This window comes from Gymnogyps californianus, chromosome 17 (assembly GCF_018139145.2).
Source record: "Gymnogyps californianus isolate 813 chromosome 17, ASM1813914v2, whole genome shotgun sequence".
Lineage (NCBI taxonomy): Eukaryota > Metazoa > Chordata > Aves > Accipitriformes > Cathartidae > Gymnogyps > Gymnogyps californianus.
In genome coordinates, this window is record NC_059487.1 from 3,781,322 (window position 1) to 3,802,188 (window position 20,867).

Genomic DNA, 20,867 nt, shown 5'->3' on the forward strand with positions numbered 1-20,867 from the left:
GGAGGAGAAAGGCACACCCCAAATTCCTTTCATGTCTGCACAACTGGACCTGCTTTGCACACACAATAAAATCTACCTGTGTTCAATAACTCCCTTTTTTTGAGCTTGTACTGCATAGGTCTTTTGTGTCCTTGAAAGCGGGCGCCCGGGAACCACATTTTTCTGTGTCCTTCCTGAGTCTGGGATTCAGGCTAAATATTGTTCCAGTTGCAGCAATCCAGTTCCAGATGTCCTCGTTGCTGGGGGAGCCTGTGGCTTTCTCCTCTGTGCCCGGAGGAGGAGGGGGAATTCCTGAAAGGGAGTAACAGGCTAGACAAAGCTTGCAATATAAAATACTGTGTGGATCAAATGGGGCTTAAAGTATGGTTGATCACAATTACATGTGTACAAGGCCAATCTGTCACCATGTTTATTTCATCAAGGACACACAGAGATTTTAATTAAAATAGTGAGCTCATAACATCAGGCTGGTCATCTGTAACTGACAAGTGTGTTTAGTTACAAAGGGCAAAAAATGGTCCTTATTTATGTGCTAGTTTTGCTAAATAATGGGTAACGTGTTTAGATCACTTGCAGTAATTTGGCACAGAGAGATACTGAAAAAATTGCTTCTTGTCCAGTTGGTGCCAGTAGGAAAGAGCCCATTATTTTCAGTGAGGTGGGACTCAGCCTTGAATAACTACTGTAACGGCTGCTTATCTTAGTTTCTTAAATTCAGAAAATGGGAGCAACAGTTTAAACTCCTGATTTTCCAATATTCTGCGGCACCTGTTTTTCAAATGGTGCTTAGAAAGGGGAAAATTAACGGGGGGAAAAAGGGAAAACCACCATCACTTGGCGGGGGGAGGAGGTTTAGACTTGGCCTGAAATAGAAAAGACGGTAATGCTGGGTGACTTCTTAATTTAAGTTGGTTTGGCAATAGTAGTTTCTAAACTTGCTAGATGAGACTTTCATGTTTGTTTAGCAGGACAAACTGCTCTATTAATTAAGCTTAGTCCCATAAATCTCTTCTAACTTGCAATCAAATCCCAAAGTAACCTGGATCATGTTGCTATTGAAGTCTGCAGCCCAGGAGAATGGAGTGTAATATTTCATTTGTCTTGTGTTCAGCTATGATGTAACTTGTAAGATGTCATTTTTGCATTGGGAATAAAAATCATTAAGTCTATCTTTTAATTGTCTTGCACCAAGAAACAAGTAATAAACTGTTTGTGACTTATAATAATTTGATTTTTAATGAAAATGTATCTACATGCATTTCTTGAAAACAAATTTCTAGGAGAAATAACCTTACTAAGTCAAAACATAATCAGCCTGACATTTCATATCAGAAAAAGATTCTGGCAGGAGTTAGGGGAACAGTGCAAAATAAAAGCAGAAACAAACATTCCACAAAAAACTTAGCTCATGACACTAGTTTCTGTTCGTGTTGGATACCTGCTACAATTACAATTCAGATTGCTTTTTTTTTTTCAGAGGTACAATGCACAACTACGGCAGTCAATCTCAAGGAGATAGCATGGTTCATTGTAATTTGTTAGCCAGAGGAAATGAAATTAAGTAACATTTCAGTTGATCATTTTGTATAATAATGGTTTCTGTGCGTTTGTTTCTCTTCACTGAGCAGATGTTAAGCTGCAAGACTTCTCCAGAGGGGAAAGTCCCATCTTCCTCCCATCACGTGGTGCTCAGACTCCTTTCTTGCACGTTTCTGTGGGTCCTGGATTCTTCCAGTTCTCTGGGTTCTTTGAGGAATCACCTTTAAGAGGTGTTTAGAATAACTCCCACAGAACTCTAAAATTAATGTCACGCTGTAATATTTATAGGTTTCTTTTTCTGAGACAGAGATGTCCTTTTTGTCACCTTATTTTCACAAGAGAATAGAGTTTGTGTCTTCTGGGCTGAGGGCAAACCACGTTAGAGTGAGACAGAGGGAAAGCTAGATGAGATTAAAGAAATTGCTCATGATCTTGCACAGTTCAGCTCAGGTTTTCAAAACCACAAAGCATACGCTATTCATGCAGTTTCCAATATGCAAGTGTTATTTATACACTGACAGAGAGGGGAAAAAAGATGAAAATCAGGCAGGTAGCCAGAGCCCTGTAGTGGTTTTTTGGTTTTGTTTGTTTGTTTGTTTTGGTAGCTTTCATCAAAGGGTGCTGCTGAGATGTCTTTTATTCTGTGTCCATATCACAGAGGTGATATTCAGCAGCCAGGTTCCTGCCTCCGCATGATGCTTTTCAGACATCTAGGCACTCTTCAAGTCTCATGCAGACTTTGCTTGAGTACCTTTGCTCAGGAAGTTAAACAAACTTTGCAATCAAACGTGACAGGAGGTGTTGATTCACTGTTGCCTTAGAGTTTTTCTTAGTTCTGAGCTACCAAGAGCCCCAGTTCTAGCAGCATCCTGACTACTGATATCATTGACTGTGGGAAGATCCCTAGTGTTTAAATTTGCTAGTATTTTCTCAGACACACAGCCAGTGCTTTGATTAAAAAATGTATCCTATTTTTAACCTTTAGTTTGCTTGGTAAAATCACAAAATGAGCAAGTGATTTGAGTTTTCCATTCATTGCTAATTGTGTCATGTTAAGCATTACACTTTGGCTGAACCACAGTACCATGATCAATGATTGTAATATTCTGCTACGTCGGGTCACAGGGCAGAGGAAGTGCTGTTGTACTGGAGCCTTTTTATACATGGTATATGCTAAGGGCACTCAGTCGTCTTTATTTAAGACTTCTTCCCCCCCTCACCCTGCAATATTATGTTGAGTGCTATTGCTCATATGCTTAAAGGAGGGAATAAGTATAAATCTTCTGATCTTTTAAAAGTCACTTTTGTGTTTTATTTTAAACAGAAGTTGCTTTGTGGTTAGTGTATTTTTGCAGGTGTTTCTGAATTGGTGATACTACCCCCAGTGTAAGGGGGCTGAATTTTTAGCACAAAAAAACCCCAGATTTTTTTCAGTAACAGATTAAATTCTTATGAAAGATCTGGTAAATGATAGGAGAAACTGTGCCTGTGTTACAAAAGATTTTGGGACAGCCTTGCTATACAGATACATAGTGGACATTTGATCCTTTCGTCAAAATTGTCTGAGGCCTCTCATGATTTCTTTTTGTCTACAGAACCCCCAACTCCTATCGCCCCTCCTGAGCTGCTGGCTGTCGGAGCCACGTACCTGTGGATCAAACCCAACGCCAACTCCATCATTGGAGATGGGCCCATCATATTGAAAGAGGTGGAGTATCGGACGACCACTGGGAATTGGGCGGAAACGCACATTGTAGACTCTCCTAATTACAAACTGTGGCATTTGGATCCTGATGTGGAGTATGAGATCAGAGTGCTGCTCACTCGCCCTGGAGAAGGAGGCACAGGACCCCCTGGACCACCACTCACAACGAGAACAAAATGTGCAGGTAGGGTTTCTACTGCTTCGTAGTACAGCACAGATACTTTGGTTCACTTACTAACGTATTAACCAATGGTCCTCCACACATCCTTATTGTAGATGTGCTTTGTCAGTGATCTGAATTGACATGATGAATTTTGATATATCCTGGAATATTTTACTACTTATTCCATAGGCAAATGTTTAAGAAACTGTTGTTCTTATGCATGTAGTGTATTTGCCAAACTTTCCACTGCCGTGTATGGCTGCTTTCTGTTGAAATGGGCAAGCAGATGAGAGTTTTCCAACCAGTTCTCCAGTAGGCAAATTGTTCTTAAGACTAGTCTATTATAAAATTTTCACCCTATAAGTGCGTAACAAAAATATATGTTGTTCTTGGGTAATGGTTCAGCACTGGTTATTAACAAATTGACAGTGCTGTCAATTTGTGAGTGCGGTGTGGTGAAGCAGGAATCAGTTTTTAAAATACATTTTTATATTCCATTTGATGGAACTGATTCTTCTCCGCACTTCTGACAAAGAAACCCATTCAAACACTGTGCAGTGTCTTCCCTTTGTCTTTCATACTGGAACAGATCAATTTTGATCCAGGGACAGGAAAAGTCTGTCTTCTTTCTAAGCTGTATTGGCCTTCCCAGGAAAAACTAAAGGATCATGTTCCTCGTGTTTCAGATATATTGGCTATTCATCCTGTTTTCATACATTAATCATTAGCCATTAGGGGAAATCAAACTCTGTGCCTTGCAAGGGGATGAACAAAGCAGTTTTCTACCTAGCAGTTTTTTTCCACCACACAACTGTCTTCTCAAGGTTTGCTTTTTTGTAATTTTTGCAAGGTCCTTACTGTGGTGTGAACAAAGGACAGAGACTAAAAGGCTGCTCTCTTTTTTCTACAACCTTCCTTCTCTCCCCACAAATCAGTGGTTTACAGCGAGTGGATTTAAGTAGTGGAAAGCTTATACAAAAGCATTCTGGTTCCAGTTATTCTTTCTGACCAGATAGCAAGTCTGAAGCGTAGAGAATGCATCAAGAACAGCCAAATGCCATCCTGGGATGGGATTAAGCAGTGCGATGTTAACGTTCCTCACCCACTGTCACAGCATGAGCATCCCCAGCAGCATCCTCTACCAAGAGAGGTAGCCTAGCAGGCTGAGTGTGTTGTGGGGCAGGGGGGGCACATCCTTACTGCCTTTCCTTTATTATACAGGTTATAAAGCAGTGAACATTTAGCATCTCTTTGAGAAGAATTGGTTAAAAAAAAAAAAATCTGAGCATGAGGATCTGGCATGGTGTTTGCTGTATTCAGCACCTGTCCATTGGTAGAAGACAGATGTTTGGAGGCTTTTCTGCAGCTAGGTGGAAAGCATCAAGTGTCACGGATGATGTCCTAGCCTATTTGGGAAATTGGCACGTGCTCTGCTATTCATCTTTTGGCTGTCTCCACCTTCAGTAGTGTGATCAAATTCTCTAACCCTCAGCAGAAATAACTGCAGGCCTGGCCTGGGACTATGCATTTGCATATGGGAATATGACGTGCTGAGATTTGGTCTGTAGTTCATGCATTGTGACTTTGCAGGCACACTCTGTGCAGCAGCCAAACTTGCAGACTTTTCTATATTACCTGTAGAGAATGCTTGCTTTTGTTTAATTCGGGGGTTAAAAAAAAAAAAAAAAAAAGGATGTTGGCTTTGTGCTTAATGATGTGTTGTACTGGACCCCAAATTGCTGAGTTTCCTTGCTCAGCGTAGATATCGACTGACATCATGAAGGATGACGTAGATAATTTGTTCAAATCGGCTAAGCTGAGCCACTTGCTATTTTCCGTCCTAATTTACTAATGAAAATCTAACTGGAGAAGGTCATGCTGTTAATGTTAGTTGTCATAGCTTGTTGAGATTGATTTAGGGCATTGGGTGGGAGAAATTGTAATGGTCTTGATCTAAGCATGGACTCGAAGGAAGGGAGAGACTTACCCAATATCTAAAGCTGTACAACTTCCACAAAATGCCAACTGAAATGATAGACAAGAAAATGCAACTTATTATTCCAAATTCTACATGTCGTGGAACTCCTTCAAAATACCCTTTTTCAAGGATAATTACACAAAACTTCCATGGTAAAGATTTTCAAAAATGTGCTGAACCAAGAAAACAGCACTACTTCCTTGATTTTTCTTAGAGTACCTAACGAATGACATCAGTGAAAACTGAGGGGTTTTTTAAATAGTTGAGGGATGAGTGATGCTGCTTTTTTCAAGTGAATTTTTTGGTTCTTTTCTTTGTCATTACTTTTTCTTAGCAAGAGGGAAGTACCAAACTCCTACGTATTTGTATGCAGTCAGTAGATGGCTGGAGTAGTCCTGTTTTACTGGACTGTTTAGTGTTGGTACTGTGTTTATTAGGCCCACTAATAAAGATAATAAAATTGACTGCAGAAGTAGTAGTAGAGAATATCACTTATACCGGAGAAGTAGTATTTACTTATTTAAATTGCAAGAAACCAGACTAACCAGAAACAGGTGGTGTTTGCAACCTTTCAACAGTGAGAAGTCAACGTTCCTTTTACTAAATAATCTTCTTAGTGTCTTTTCACATAGACGTTGTATACTTGTGTGCTAGGGAGTCTGAGTAACTGCTGGCATAGCTTTCAATGTAGGCATACCTTGCAATGAGATTCTTATTTTTTATTTTCATCTCTAAATTAGAACAGGATTTGGGAAGGACCATGCTTTTCTTCCACTTCAAATCAAGCGACAGAAGCTCATTTACAAAGTTGCAGTTGTCTGCTGTGAGTTTCTTGACTGTCGGCCTTGCATCAGAGCAAAAGCATGACCAGAATGGCTCAGCATGAGCTTAGAAAGTCATTACACCGTGACGCAACTCTTATCAAGATCATTCATGATTTTCAGATTTTTGATCAGAGTGAATGGAAGTTGTTTACATGGACTTTAAAAAGTTTTTTCATTATGTAAAACCCATAAAAACTAATTATGAAAGGTCTTGCTCTAAATGAGCACAAAGAAGTTTTATTAAACTGGATAATATCTTATCTAAATTTCTATAAACAGTATGTGCCTGGGCATCTGTTATCCCACTGGTGATGCTTTTGGTTTTCTACAGGACAGCATTACAAGACTTTGTTTATATTTGATCTTTAGAAATGATACTGAAAATTAAGTCCCAGCTTGCCTTCTTCCAGGAAAAGCCAACTGCCAGAAAATATGGCAAACCTTGCCTTTGTAAATGAATGATTTTTTGTTGTTGTTGCAGGTTTTGTGGTTTGGGGTTGTTGGTTTTTGTTTGTTTTTTTAATAGGTTGTGACTTGGGACAGGAGAAGATTAAATGACCTTGAGGCATAAAACAGTAAACTGTCAGTGAAAGGGAAGAGTTGCTCAGCATGGAATGGGGAAAAGAGAAAGACTGCTTAAGGCTAAGACCAGACACAGGGTTGAGGGGTGGTTAAAAGAAAGGAAGATATAAAATATTAGGTTTTACCCCCAAAATAATAGATTGGGGGAGATAACAGGATCAGAATAGTATGTTTGAAGACAGTTCCCAGTAGTGCCTCGTAGTTCAGCACTGGTCTTCTGAGTGTGGTTTGTTGTTTTTTTTTTTTTTTTTTAGCCATCCTCAATAGTTAAACAGAGCTCTTTAAAATCCTTGTTTCATGGGCTTCATTCAAGAGTGTGCTTTGGAAAGCTGTGATTTGGGAACCTTGGGGCTTGTTTTCTTCTCTGCTAATTTACTATTCCCCTGCTTTTTTTCTTTCTCCAGTTGCCACAGAAAAGGAGAAATGGGGAAGAGTCCTTTTTTTCCTCTGGTGGATGGGAAAGAGAAGGGAAGACCGTGTAAATGAGGTCATCATTGTGGGGGGGAATCTCATCTGAAAAGTGTTTGCCTTCTAAATGGGACAAACTTGCATGAAAAGCAAGGCCAAAGAGTAACATTTAAATGAATATTAATAAAGGGACAGAGATAAGACTTTCTTGAAAAATAATATTTAGACCTGGTTAAAATACTGTCTGGAAAAGCTATCTTGAACATTAGCTTCTCTGCCTTTTTGGATGATGACAACAGGTGACTCATAAGATGAAGAGGGTTTTTTGACCTTGAGGCTTGGAAGCGGGAAACTTTCCAGTCTGACAGGAGAATTGCTTGGTAAGGAATGGGAGGGGAGAAAAAGTCCTGAGAAACCCCATAATCTCCCCCGCAAAAAAGGTGTGGCAATGATTCTTCATAGAACAAGCTTATGATACTGGGAGGTTTGTCATCATATGAAAAAAATTCACATGGATCACGTGCAACCTCTCTCTTAAGATAAGCTGCTAGAGACTCGGTTATTCAGCAGGAGGATGTGATTTAGCTCCTGGAGAAAGGAGCAGTTGTCAAGATCAATACTCAATTTTTGTTCTTGGCCTAGGGAAATAAAAGTTAGTCTTGAACAATGTGGCTGAATTCAATACTCCTTTTAAAAATAGTCAGAATAAAGTAGCTGATATAAATGCAAATAATCTGTACATTCAGAGTTTGATATGGTATTGCAAAGTAGTTGGAAAACCTTTTCCTTTAGTTATTATTAAAAGGTACTTTGTTGCTATGAAATCTTGCAAAGTTTAGAAGTAGTAAGCAGCTTTTGCCATTTTTTGTTGTTTTTCATATTTTATAGAAATGTTTTTGTCTGCTGCTCTGTTACAAATGTTAGAAAAAGGAGGTAGTTGTGTACTGTTATGAAATGCACAAACTGAACAACCAGAAGGTTACTTTGTTGTGCGCTGAGTTAGTATGAATTGTTAGAACAGGTTCAAAAATATTTCTTTCTGATTTAATTTTAAGGTGATAGCTCCCGTTAAATAGGAAACATTCACATGTTAATGTTGTAAATAAGTTTCGGGGTTGCTTTACTGCTGCCTTCATTTTTTTCAAGCTTGCAAAAAAAACCCAAACCCCACCACTGAAAAAAAAAATCTTATATATGAGTCAAAGCACTACACAAATGGCATATCAAGTGATTTGAAAGAGAGTTCTGTACAACTGATGTGTAGGTATTATTAGAATCACTGATTCACAGACTAATTTAACTTGGAGTTACTCTAAGCCTTGTCCTGAAACATACATTCATTTCCCTATTAATATTAGTTATATTTTAACTCTTAGTTCCACTGTCTTCTATAACGTTAAATGTAGACAACAGGGAGAATAGATGCTTTTTTTAGCAAGATTGCCTACTTTTGAAAAACACTTCCTATAGAATATTAGCAGTGAAGGAAAACCTTACCTGGGTTTCTTGTTTTCTCTATTGGTAAATGCTGTGAGGGACTTTCTTTTCTCAGCTATGATAAGACAAGCTTCTGCAGTGCATGTTCCGCTTGTGTTTGGTTTTGCTCTCTTGCTAAATTCCCTGAAATAAAGGCTTGTGTAGCACAATGAAATGCAGTTGTTCTTCTCTTGATAGTGCCTATTCCCAAGAGCAGTGGAGCGCTGCAGGTGAGCTGTTGAGAATGGCATGATCTTGTGTCTGAGTTTCGGTATGTGGATCCCGCAAAGCCTGTGGGACTGGTACCCATTTTAGTGACTTTGTCCGCTTGGCTTGATGATTGAAACTCTGTTTTCATTCCACCTCAATAGCCTTTGGCATGTCAGCGAGACAGATAAGAGTAGAGTTACAAAAATATGATATTCCTTCTTTTTGATCCTTGATCCCCAATTTGTGCTTGGAAACAGCCTGGTAGCATTGCTGAAAGATAAGGGCTTCATCTGTATCGCATCCGAACGGCTTCAATCCCTTTGCATGTAAGATGATGATTTTCCCTGCCAAATTGATTAAATAGATAATAAACATATCTTGATTTCTGCTTTATTCTTTCCCCCTCCTCACTTAATTTTTGATGGCGTAGAAAGACAGCATCTACCCTTTAAATAACAGCTGAAAGAAAAGATGAAGTATTTCTTGATGATATGCATTTTGTAGCTATGAGCATGTCGGAGTGGTAGGCTTTTCTTGTCTCTCTTTGTGAGGTCTCAGCTTCTGTTTAGTCCATAATGTGTACCTTCAGACCTCTCGGACAATATAGACAATGCTTCAATTGAAACTACAGAACTCTGTAGGAAGCAAAGTGTATTTCTGCTTTCTCTTCAAGTTGCAGAGGTGTGGTTGGTTGCACGTATTAGGGGTGTTCAAGGCAGAAGATGTCTCTCTGAGGAACTATCAATATCAAGTTATGGATGTGTATTGGCTGTAGAAACGTGGTCAAACTGGAAAGATACCTTTCAAAGAGCAGAGGATATGTTAGATCTATGAATTAGTTACTGGAAAAGAATTGCAAAAAGGAGCAGCTATGTTGTCTGGGATGTAACAGTGATGACCTATATGGAACAGAAGGAATGTGGGAGGAGAAGGGGAGGTAATTAAATGGTGAAAGGGGAAGCAGAGTGTTTTGGTGCACTTTGAGTGACTGACTCAGGACTCCTGAAAAGCCAGACTGTTGGAGCTGACAAGATACTTGGTTTGGCATGAGGCCACGGTCCATCCAAAGTTCAGGCGCTAAATTCAGCATGTTGGAAAGCAGCAATGTGGAGAGGAGAGGCTGGGATTTACTGCTGGAGCACATCAGTATGCCATAAATCTGGTGTTTGTTTCTAGCAGTGACCAATGCCTGAAAATTCCCAAGTCTAGCAAAGCATGTCCCCTGTTGCCTTTAACCATGATACATATGGTAAGGAATTTTCTTTATCCTGATCCCTGCAGAAGATTGGCTTTTTGTCCTGAGGCATGTGGATTGATTGCCCTTATCTTAGTCTGCATAAATACAGTTATGAATATAAAGGCAGTCATAATAGTGCTTTGGTCTGGATTTTTTTTCCGGAGGGATTTTGCTTGTGATGGATTTAAATTCTAGGGATTTACTTTTTATCTGCAAAGGCAGTTTGTTATCCAGAAATGTTTTTCATTTTTATTTTGTAGGATGAAGTCTACTTACTCATTTCCACATCACACTGTTTCTGCTTGGTGGTGTTGCTGCTTAATTTAATGGCTTTCTATAATGTGGTTTGAATATAGCATTATTTTCTGAGTGGGCAGGCTGGTCAGTAAGATGACAAATTTCGTAAAGGCATGACGCTTTCATGCCAAGAAGAACAGTTCTCGCTAATGATGGGACCTCACAACTTCTTCCAAAAGAAGTGAACCTGCCTAGCACTTAATTTCACACCAGCTGAATTTAGGACACTGTTCTCTTTTATATTCTTGGCTCCTGAGTTCTGCCCAGGCTTCATCCCAAACAGCCTGAGTATTCCTAATCTGAAGAGGCAAAAATGGAGAGAGAGAGAGGGGAGAAAACAAAACAAAAAGGCCCAAAACAACAACAAAACAACCCATTCTGTTTTGTTGAACTCAGAGAAATCCCTGAGCACTGTTTGACTTAGTGGTATTGTAGATTTGAGGCAGCTAAACATCTGTTGTGTGCACAGTACTTTCCTAAGTAAAAACTGGTTTTGAATGAAATTTTAAGTTAATACAAACCAGTTTGATTTTTCTCTTGTTGCAGTTTTTCCAGGCTGTATTTCTACTTGAAATACACTGGGCACAAGTGAAGGCTATGTACAAGAAGGGCACTGACAGGACAGACAGGCCCACATTAGTGATTTTGGATCTTCTTTACTGAAGCCTGGACACAAGCGGTACGCAGAGAACCTAAAACAAAACTATGTCAGCTTCTGCATTACCAAGCCACCCTGGGTTAATCAGGGAACTGAGTTCTCATCTCTGTGCAGAACACAATGTTGTTGGAATTTTCTTGTATGCATTCAGATAATTGTGATTCCTCTTTCTAGCTCACTTAAAGAAAGTGTAGAGGGAGGGAAGCAAGATAAGCACATATTTGATGTGGTAATAGCTTCTTTGCTCTTTCCTTATGCAGCTTCATTTCAGCATCCTCAATTTAAGGGTGTCTCCAGTGTGGTCCTAAAAATGTGACTTCACAGGACTATATCCTTAGCTTGTGCAAAACTGGCACTGCTTTACCAAAGTCAGCATTTTACACACGTTGAAAATCTGACCCACAATTTGCAAAAATGGGCCAGGCACTCAGTCCCCTGCTAAAAGCAATTTATTTAAATTGCATGGTGTCTTTTAGTCTTCAGTTAAGTGGCATCTTTCATAAAATTTCAACCCTTATTACCATATTATTACTGCTTCTGTTAGTTTTTTGAGGGTGCGATGAGATGATCGTTTCCAGATGTCGCTTTATACGAGTGTGAAAAGCCCAGTTAGTGGGAGGAAACTGGAAAGGATAATGCTATGTGTGTATTCTTGCAGTGCATGTGTTAAGCATTGAACTTCCACTGAGGAGCGACCGAAGGGAGGTGTCTGTTTTCCTTCTCTGTGTAATATATACCATAACTCATCCTGGGAGTGAAATGACAGACCCAGTCTTGCAAAGCATTTATTAAGCTCTATGGATTTGCATAGTCATGATCCTATCTTTGTCCTGGGACAAACACTGCTCACTGCTTCCTGCTTATGTTTCTCTTTTTGCTTTTCCAAAGACAGCTGAAACATAAATGCCTTTCATTTTTAAATGTATTTTTAATGTACACAAGTCTGCATTAAAAAGCACTCAAATAATAAGAGATGTTTAGAGTTTATACACTGAAAGTGCCCAATTTTAAACATTTCAAAGAATAAAATGCACCTTAATTGGCTTTCTTGGAAGCTCTACCATATAATACAAAAGCAAGGCAGGGGCAAAATGGAAGAGAACACTACATTTTTAACCTCATGTTAATAATTTGAACCCCAAGATACTTGTAAGACATTTAGGAACAGTTTTGTTCCTTACATGTTTAGTTGTTTTACATTTTGTCATAAATATTTTACCCTTTTATTTTTCCCCAGTGGACTCTGAAATATTGAGATGAACATGACTTCTTGTTTAACACTTGCCAACTTACCCAGACGGGCAGGGGTGTTGCACAGCTTGGGGCGGGGGGGGAAGCAAAAGCATGTTGATGGCTTAAATACTGCTGCAGAACCAGCAGATGGAGTATGAGAGTACAAAACCGGTTTTGTAGTGGTGTGTATGTCTGTCTGCACAAGTACGCTGCATTTTCATACTGGTTGAGCTTGAAAATGGAATTTTATTTTTTTAACCACCTATACTGTCCATGGACATTTTTGTGACCCGTTATTTTACAGTATCTGAACATCACAAACCCAAGAGTGAACCAGAGATCTCATTCCCCTTTGGGGGATGCAGGGGATCCCTTTGTATCTCAGTTCACGTTACACTGGTGGAGAAGCAAAGACCCCCAATCTTCCCAGGCTTTGGATTGTGATCCAGATGATTGCCGTGGCCATGGGACTGGGTAGGGGTTTATAAACTTAGTCACCATTTTAATTATTTGTTATTCCACTGAGTGCAATGAGGGGGAAAAAAAAGGAAATGCTTTCAACTCCTTTTAACTTATTTTTGCTTTTTAGTTTTATAAGCTAAAAAGCTTAAAAGCTCTTTCTTTTTCTTTTTCTTTTTTTTTTTAAGCTGGGCTTTTTGAAAGTACGAAGCAGTGGAATATTTTATGACTTTAGAAATAGTATTCAAGTAGACCATAGCTGTGACTGTATCAAAGTACTCAAATATTGCTGGAGAGGCATACAGGCCTGAGCATCAAAATCAGACTGACAGTTGTTATTACAGTGTATTTCACTCAAGATCTGCAAATCCTCATTTTAGCTGCCAATAATCCTTCAAATTATTAAACTAAAATCTTGGTGCAGAGACCCTTGGAAGGGGGTTTAAAGCGAGACCACAACTCACAAGATAACAAAATCTGAAAGCCTTAATGTCACAGTTCCCTCCCTATGGCACTTTGAAAAGTTTTCTAGCATTTACTAGAGAACGAAAAAGAAGCAGGAGGGAAGTAAGTCTTGCAAATGGATCCAAACCTCCAGAAGTTGATTTGTCAATTAATGAAGTTTGACGAAAATCTTTGGTGAGCTTGAAAGATTAGATTATATATCAAGGAAGTCTGCCACTTTGAAGATAAAGCCTTGAAGTGATAAATGTATTTAATAATGTTTTTAATAGGAAGATAAACTGTTGACATTAAGTTGTCTTTTTTAACAGAGGAGGGAGTGAGGCAGAGGAATGGGATGCCAAATTTAAGAGAAGGAATACTGCACCAAAGGCAATCTTATGTATGAACTACTGTATGTATAAAACTAGTTCTTCCCAGTTGGCTTTATTCTCCTCAGATGGATTATTTGTTCACCTACTATAGGAGTAAATCTTTCCACCTGCTGTTCTATAGGTCACTTTGCTATAATGTTTATTTTTACATTCATAACACATTCCTCTGTGAAAAGATCCACATGGTTCTTTTTCCTGGGCAGAAAGAATCCCATTGTCACTAAAGAAACTGTGCCTGAAAGCAAGTCTACAACTCCAATGGTTTTTTCTTTCATACAGAATTAAAACTGCGATATGCCAATTCAGACAAAGTGGATACCCTTGCTGCTATAAGAGAGCCCAAATGTCTTTGAGTAGTTGTCCGATACGTGCAATGGATTAAACTCCTTGTGTAAAATGTTGCATGTTGCATCCTATTATGTATAGAAATCACCGTGTTGCATCCTATAATTTGCATTGTGGTGGTGGAAGGGTTTTTGGTTGATAAGCGTTAAGTTTCTTGTAAACACTGATTCCCATCACATCTCAACATAATATATTATCTTTTTCTTCGAAATCACTTTACAATGCACTCATACTAATTTCAGTTATAAGGCTTCCCTTTCGTTTGTGAAAACTCAACTTTTTGATTTTGGTCTCTGTTCTACTCTTCTAAAGAAATCAGGAACCAGAGAGTTAAAAGATGAACTTTGCAATATCTGACATAAAATCCGTGGAGTGAAAATGAGTTTTGTATCTACTTCTGGTGTTCCCGTTTATGTTCTGAAGCTGTTTTCAATAGTAGTTGCTTCCAATTAGTGTTGTGCATGCGAACTCCAGATACGCACCTTCTGCCAGCCTTCTACTGTCTATGGAAGGCAATTTATAGCTTTCCTCTGATCCAGCTGGCACACCAGAGCAAATATTTACTTATTTTCCCACAGAAGCAAATATCTCGGTGTAAAAGAGTTGGAATCGCACTCTGTGCAAACAGGTGCTTCATATAATATCGGTACATCATGCTGCAATCGATCAGGAATTTATATTGAATCTTCCAAGCCTCTCACGCTGCTGGCAGTGCAGTTGGACCGAGGCTCACAGGTTAGTGTCAGCGCTCCCGGGTGATCAGACTTGGTTCATTAGGATGAGTGATAGTTTGTCTATCCTTATTTGTCTCTGCGTATGTCTTAATGTAAAAGATGCTCTTGCTTGTACCAAGAAGTAATCTCCAAACCTGATCATGGTGGCCTGTGCTAAAAGTAATATTATCTTGTTAAAGTACTCTTTAGGCTGTAGAAACGTACCTGTGTGCTGAAGGCATAATCATTATCAGCTTGTTATTCCTGCCTTTTCTCTGTCACAGGGGTGTCCCTTTGCAGTAAAACGCTGAGATGTTTTAAAAATAAGCGCTGTTTATCGCTAGAGGGGAAGGCAGAGCATTGCCTATGATGCAGATGTGTTAATCGAAGGTAACATTGTTAAAAGTACAATGTGAAAACGTAAAAAGAAAGGAGTGGTGGGATATTTTTACTCTGTAGCAAAATAATCTAAAAATTCTTTTCAAACAACGTACTATTTGCTGGGGTGTATGTTTTCTGTTCTGAATTGCTTCAGTGCTGTTGAGTTTCTTTGTTCAGGAAAAGAGGTTTTTTTCTGGTTAGAGCAATTTGCACTAAAATATTTGCACTTCATCACCTTAACTTTGTGCATTTCTTGTAACAACAATAATTCACAATGAAGGAACTTTTGCTCATATGTTAGTTCTTAAACCATAACATTCCAGTAACAATCAGATCCTGTGACCACCTCCTCTCATTTGCAACACACAGTTCTGCAACGTTCACCCTTTGTCTTATTTATTCAGCTTGTTAATGTAGTGTTGGCCATGAAGAATCTATAGGGTGCCTGGCACAGTAGATCCTTTTTTATTTTTATGAGGGGGCACAAGCTTACCTTCTATTTTTCATGCTAGGTGTCTACAGGTTCATCATCCACAACTGTATTCTAGCGTTAGTTCCACTTAGAAGCTGATTCTAGAATGTTCACACCAACAACAAGGCGCCATACTTTTCCAAAATGATGAGAGTTAAGGGGAAGTAGGAGGAGTTGTAGAAACTCAGAGTATGCCTGAATCTCAATTTTAGATGACAGTATAATGAATGAATATTAAAATCTGCATATGTTCTGTGAAACATAATGTTTGTCTAGCAAAAATAACTGAAGGCTATTTGACCTGCTGTCGGCATGGCCATGCTGGGCTTTTGCATATGTGCAAAAGATTGAATTTTCTGCTCAAAAGTCCTTTGCCATGAGGTCAGCACTGGGTGAGGTTGGTGGGGAAGGGACGGGTCTTCATTTCAATATCCTCCAGAGTACTTAGGCTTCAGAAACAGCAATATTTTAAACAATGGGTAGTGAGTTTTGCTTTTTTTCAAATACGCTTCCCTCACTGATAGTATGAAAAAGGACCTTGCAAAATAGTTCAGCATTTCTTTGTGATTGCTGCCGTGTGTCCATGTACCTAATTTCAGATCTGGCAGTGTTGGTCTCTACAGAAGTACTTATGAAATCACAGTTTAAATTAGTGAAATAGAAGAGACTGAGGCGCTACGCTATTCATCTTACAGAAATATTATAATTTTTTTCTTGTACGAGTATTAGAAAGAATAATGTCAGAGCGATATGATGCTATACAACCCACTGGGGAGGAGGCAGCAGAGGTTTCTGCAGTTGCATCTGAGATCTAGAATTGTGTATTAGTTTTTCAAGCCAAAGAAACAGCCCCGCTCTTCCCCTGAGCCAGGGCAGCAGGGCCTCGCAGCCCTGGGGCGGGTGGTCTGTGTTACTGCTGCACAGAAATAGGGTCGTGGCCCAACTGCCCCTGGTACCTGGTGCTGATTGCCCCCCTGCCCTCGGCAGTCTGGTGTTTGGAGTGTGTGACTGCTCAGAGTGCTCAGCTGGGGGAACTCTGGGTTTATAGCTCTTGTGTTGGGAATGGCCCATCGTTCAAAATGTATATGAGAGGGTTTTATAAATTAAATCACATCCGATTGCTGCTATAAAGAGCACAAAGATTTAGACATCCATATACATTTTTTGGCTCCCCGGTCTCTGCCTAATTCTTAAACAGGTTTTGCATGTGAGGCTGTTTCAGCTAACTCAACTCTTCGCTTCAAATGAGGCTTTCTTCCAGTGTCTCAGAGTTCTGAAATCAGGGTCCAAGTTTCCTCCTTCATGACTAAAATCTATAACCTTCAGTCCCTGTAAAACAGCTTTTCCACACTTGGTGATGTATTTCTCTCTTGCTGTAGCATCTGTCCTCTGCTGACCATCCCACTTGGCACAATCAGTTTTATCCGTTTGACCACTTTCAATTAAATTGCTTAGACCTTTGCAGTTGTCAGCAAATATTAACAGTTACTCTCTTAACCCAGACATGCCTACCTAGACATATGCGTTTGTCTGCTGACCACGTATTTCCCATTGCAGGTAAATAACTCTAAAAACAGGTTATCCTCTAGAGGTTAGGTGAAAAAAGCAGGACGAGATTAAATTGCTGCCTGAGTTACAGACTTCATAAACATCATGCAGAAATCTCCTGTATTCACCAGAGGAGGACAAAACCTGCCACACTGTGCATGAGACTTGCACAGGAATCACGAAATGACATTGCCTCTGATCATGTAGTTAAATGTGTTGACAGATAGGAATGCTTTTAAACTCAAATACCTTTAAGACTTTATGAAACAAATCCTACCTTAGGTTGTCCCCAGGGTTAAGGACCAGGGTACTACTGGTATGTCACCTTCAGCATTTTCTTTAAATTTGTCTTCCTTAAAGGAGTCAGGCCGAAATAGCAAATTGTAGCCTGCAGCACTCCATCTGTTCCCTCCTGAGAGCACGAGGACAGTGTGAGATGCTCTGGGCACCCTTCACACCACTGCAGGTTGCCTTGTTGTGTATTCAGAGCACAGAAATAACAATAACATGGTCATATCCTGGGCGGCAAAGCCGAGCGATTCCCACATTGCGTTGACAGGTCTATCCTTAAAAATCCTTTCTGCTTTGCTTTTGCGATATTTATGAGAGTTACAGTACTGTTGGTCCAAAGAGCTCAAAATCCTGAGTCGGAAACCAACTATCTCTTTCCCCACTCCATACCTAGTAGACTCTCACTAAATTTGGTCTGGCTTTTGTTTGGTTTTAAACCTTCCTTTTGCTTATCCTTTCATGAGTATGTGACAGGCACAAATCGCTCGCTCATTCTCTATGCAAAACTGCCGGCATTGACCCCTTGCTTCCAGGCTGCTGTCTATGTTCCTTCTCTCCGCTATGTTGCTCCACCTCAAGATGGGAAACCTTTATGTAGCCAACAGCTTTCCCTGTGATGACCTGGCAGAGGAAAATGGGAGTTCATTTTAGTTGTGTGGTGGGTGCATGTCTAGTTCTGTGAATAAGGAGAGTAAGGTAGCAGGTTGCTAAAACAACTTTATCGGATCTGCTCCCCGTTTGCCCTCATGTCCAGCCCCAAGAGAGTCAACAGATGGTGGGATGCGGAGCCAGAGCTTTGTGCTTGGCTGAGAACCTGGCTGGAAGTGCTGTACTCCAGCCTCAAAAGGCTGCTGAGAAAGCAGATGCCCTCACTACCTACACTTACTCTTTTTGCTGTACTGGAGGGGAGATGGTAGAAGATCTGGTGCCTGTTCCAGAGATCCCCATAGAGCAGCAGGGACGTCTTTGCTGCCGCTGGAAATAAGCGGCACTGTGGCCTCTACTGGTCACAATTAGCTCAAACAATTCCTTTGAGCTTTCTGGGTTTCTTACAATGGTACCCACCAAATAATATAGCTTGCAATAATTTTAGCTTTGCTTACGCTAAAATACTATCCTAGACTATCTAGGGAGCCTTGTTCTGTGTAGTATGTTGTCTGCTTGAAGAGAAGTGTGGGAGCCTCAGGAACTGTGCCAGTCAGTGTGATCTGCAAAGCTTTACATGCCTACATTGCTGAGACAACATATGGGTGGCAAGATGTACCATACTAGAAAGACATTTATAAGGGGAGGTTTGACATGAAGTTTCAGAACAGCATGGCTTCTTGGCAGCCTTTACATTGCATTCTACGAGTTTTTTTGTTTATGGTGGTTTGGGGGGGGGGAGGGTTGTGGTTTGTGGGGTTTTTTTGGTTTTGGTTTGGTTTTTTTTTTTTTTTATACAAAGCTATTATGGGATTAATATGCACCGCTCAGTTTAGAGGGGAGGCACAGTGGATGTCTGGAATGCTGTTGAGTTCACTGTGGATATAGCAGTGCTGGGATGAGTCGTGTTCGACTTCTACATTATAATCTCACACTTCTGTTTCCTTTATTTTCTTTAAATTTTATTATCTCTCTTTCTTTTAGTGAAAAAGAAGTATTTGAATTTCAGAGCTGAGCTGGTGCTTCGTCCTCGTGGGAATAAGAGCTCAGCTTCTCCTCCCTCAAAGCACAGTCTCAGATCTCTGTTTCCTTTAAGTGCTGTGCCAGCTTTCAGCTCTCGAGTGCCTGTTTGCTTTGACTGGTGTGTTAAGTGGGTAGTCAGTCCTGCTGCCTTCAGATTCGAAGTATTGTCCTAGGAGGATGAGGCATTATGGAATAGGTTTTTTTCATCCTGCAGATTGTGTTGTCTGTGTAAGACCTTTGGGTTATAATTAATCTTTTTAGGAACTTGCATGGCATGGTATACAAGGCATTTTCAAATAATTCTTCAACCATTATAATGTTCCTTAGATACAGTTTCACAACTGGAGGGGCAAATTGCCTGAAGACCTGAACTTAAAAAGTTGTGTGTTTGTAGGGAGGGGGAAATAACCTCTGAGTAAAATGTATGGCAATTAAATATCTAAGCAATGTCACTTGCTTAGAAGCAGCTTTGGGGAAGATCTCATTATTTGATACCATATAATGTGTTCTTTATAATAACGTAAGTTGGGGACATTTTGTTTCTGCAGTGTATTGTATAGAGAAACTGATGCCTACTCTGTGTTGTGTGTGCATACCTATATAAGTACTCAATAGAATCTGCCATCTTGTGTGTTTATGCTGTGGGAACCTGATCTTTATCTAGGGCTCATACGTCCTGATACAATACTAATAAAGACAGAAAGAGGCATAAAATGTGGTAAGATCATTGTTCTGTCATTGCATTACAATTTGGCAACTCAATGAATGCACTTTGCCCCTTTTCCATTCTGCATGTGCATACACAAACAAGCAGACACACAACTACCTTTGTGAAAGAAGGAGAGGGTCCAACCCCCAGATTTTGCAATTCACTTCAGTGACATTTCTCCTCCTTGCTTCCTCAGGTAATCACTGTTAAATTTATTTAGACACTGTATAAATATTTATTTATTTATATGCTGAGACAGCTGTCTAAAACTGAAAAAGAAATCTGAAGATTGTTACTGTTTTCAGTGTGGCTGAGGCTGAAGTAGCAGATGAAAGAGGAGGAATCTCCTAATTATTGCCTAATTCTAAGCAATGGTGTTCAAGTATGAAGTGTTAGTAAAGTAACTAAATTGGAGGAGAAGCAATGAAACTTTCCTATTGTCAAAATGTCAAGCTTAACATGTAACGGGGAAAATAGAGAAACTTTCTGTTAAGCTTTCTATGTTAATCAGTACTGAGGAGCTCTCCTCTTTATAATAACATCTGCAAGTATCTATCAATAGCGTGCAAGTGTTGATTGTATGTTACAATACTTCATTTTAATTAGACTCCATAGGAGATAGTTAAAGGGTTGATGGGGAAAGATATTGTAGCAGTAAATATTATGGCACATTTGGAGACGGAGAGGATAAGAACATGTTGGCTTCAACATTTGATATAACTAACACTGCACTCTGGGACACACTTGTCACTGCTTTTGACTGTAGAAACTCCGTGATATATCGCATTTCAGTTTGGTAAATCTTCCTTAGGGGACTAGTTTGTCATTGAAACACCCTGGTGAGGCAGATGCAGCAAGCCTTGCCTGTATTCATCAGCGATTGCTGGGTCACGCTGGCAGATGAGAGATTGTGATGTGGGCCCTTGGTTAGAGAGCAGGTCATACTGAGTTGGATGCTGGGCCCAGGACCAGAAGACGTGAGCGGGGGCCGAGGCTGGTCGGGGCTCAGCAGCCTGTCTCGACTTGCTGTGACTAAGGAGGTTCCTTCCAGAAGGGCTCAGTGACGTGAGGAGCAGTTCAGCAGGCAGGAGGGGACAGAGGGTTGTCTCTGTAAAGGGAAAGATAAGGGCATGCA

At 39.9% G+C, this 20,867-nt stretch overlaps 1 protein-coding gene across 1 annotated transcript in view; it reads left to right on the forward strand.

Annotated features, from left to right (window-relative positions):
• PTPRT (protein tyrosine phosphatase receptor type T) overlaps nt 1–20,867 on the forward strand; it is a 462,241-nt gene that overhangs the window by 232,490 nt on the left and 208,884 nt on the right. The window contains 1 exon segment of the mRNA XM_050907140.1: nt 3,135–3,428. Within this exon segment, the coding sequence (XP_050763097.1) occupies nt 3,135–3,428 (294 nt within the window).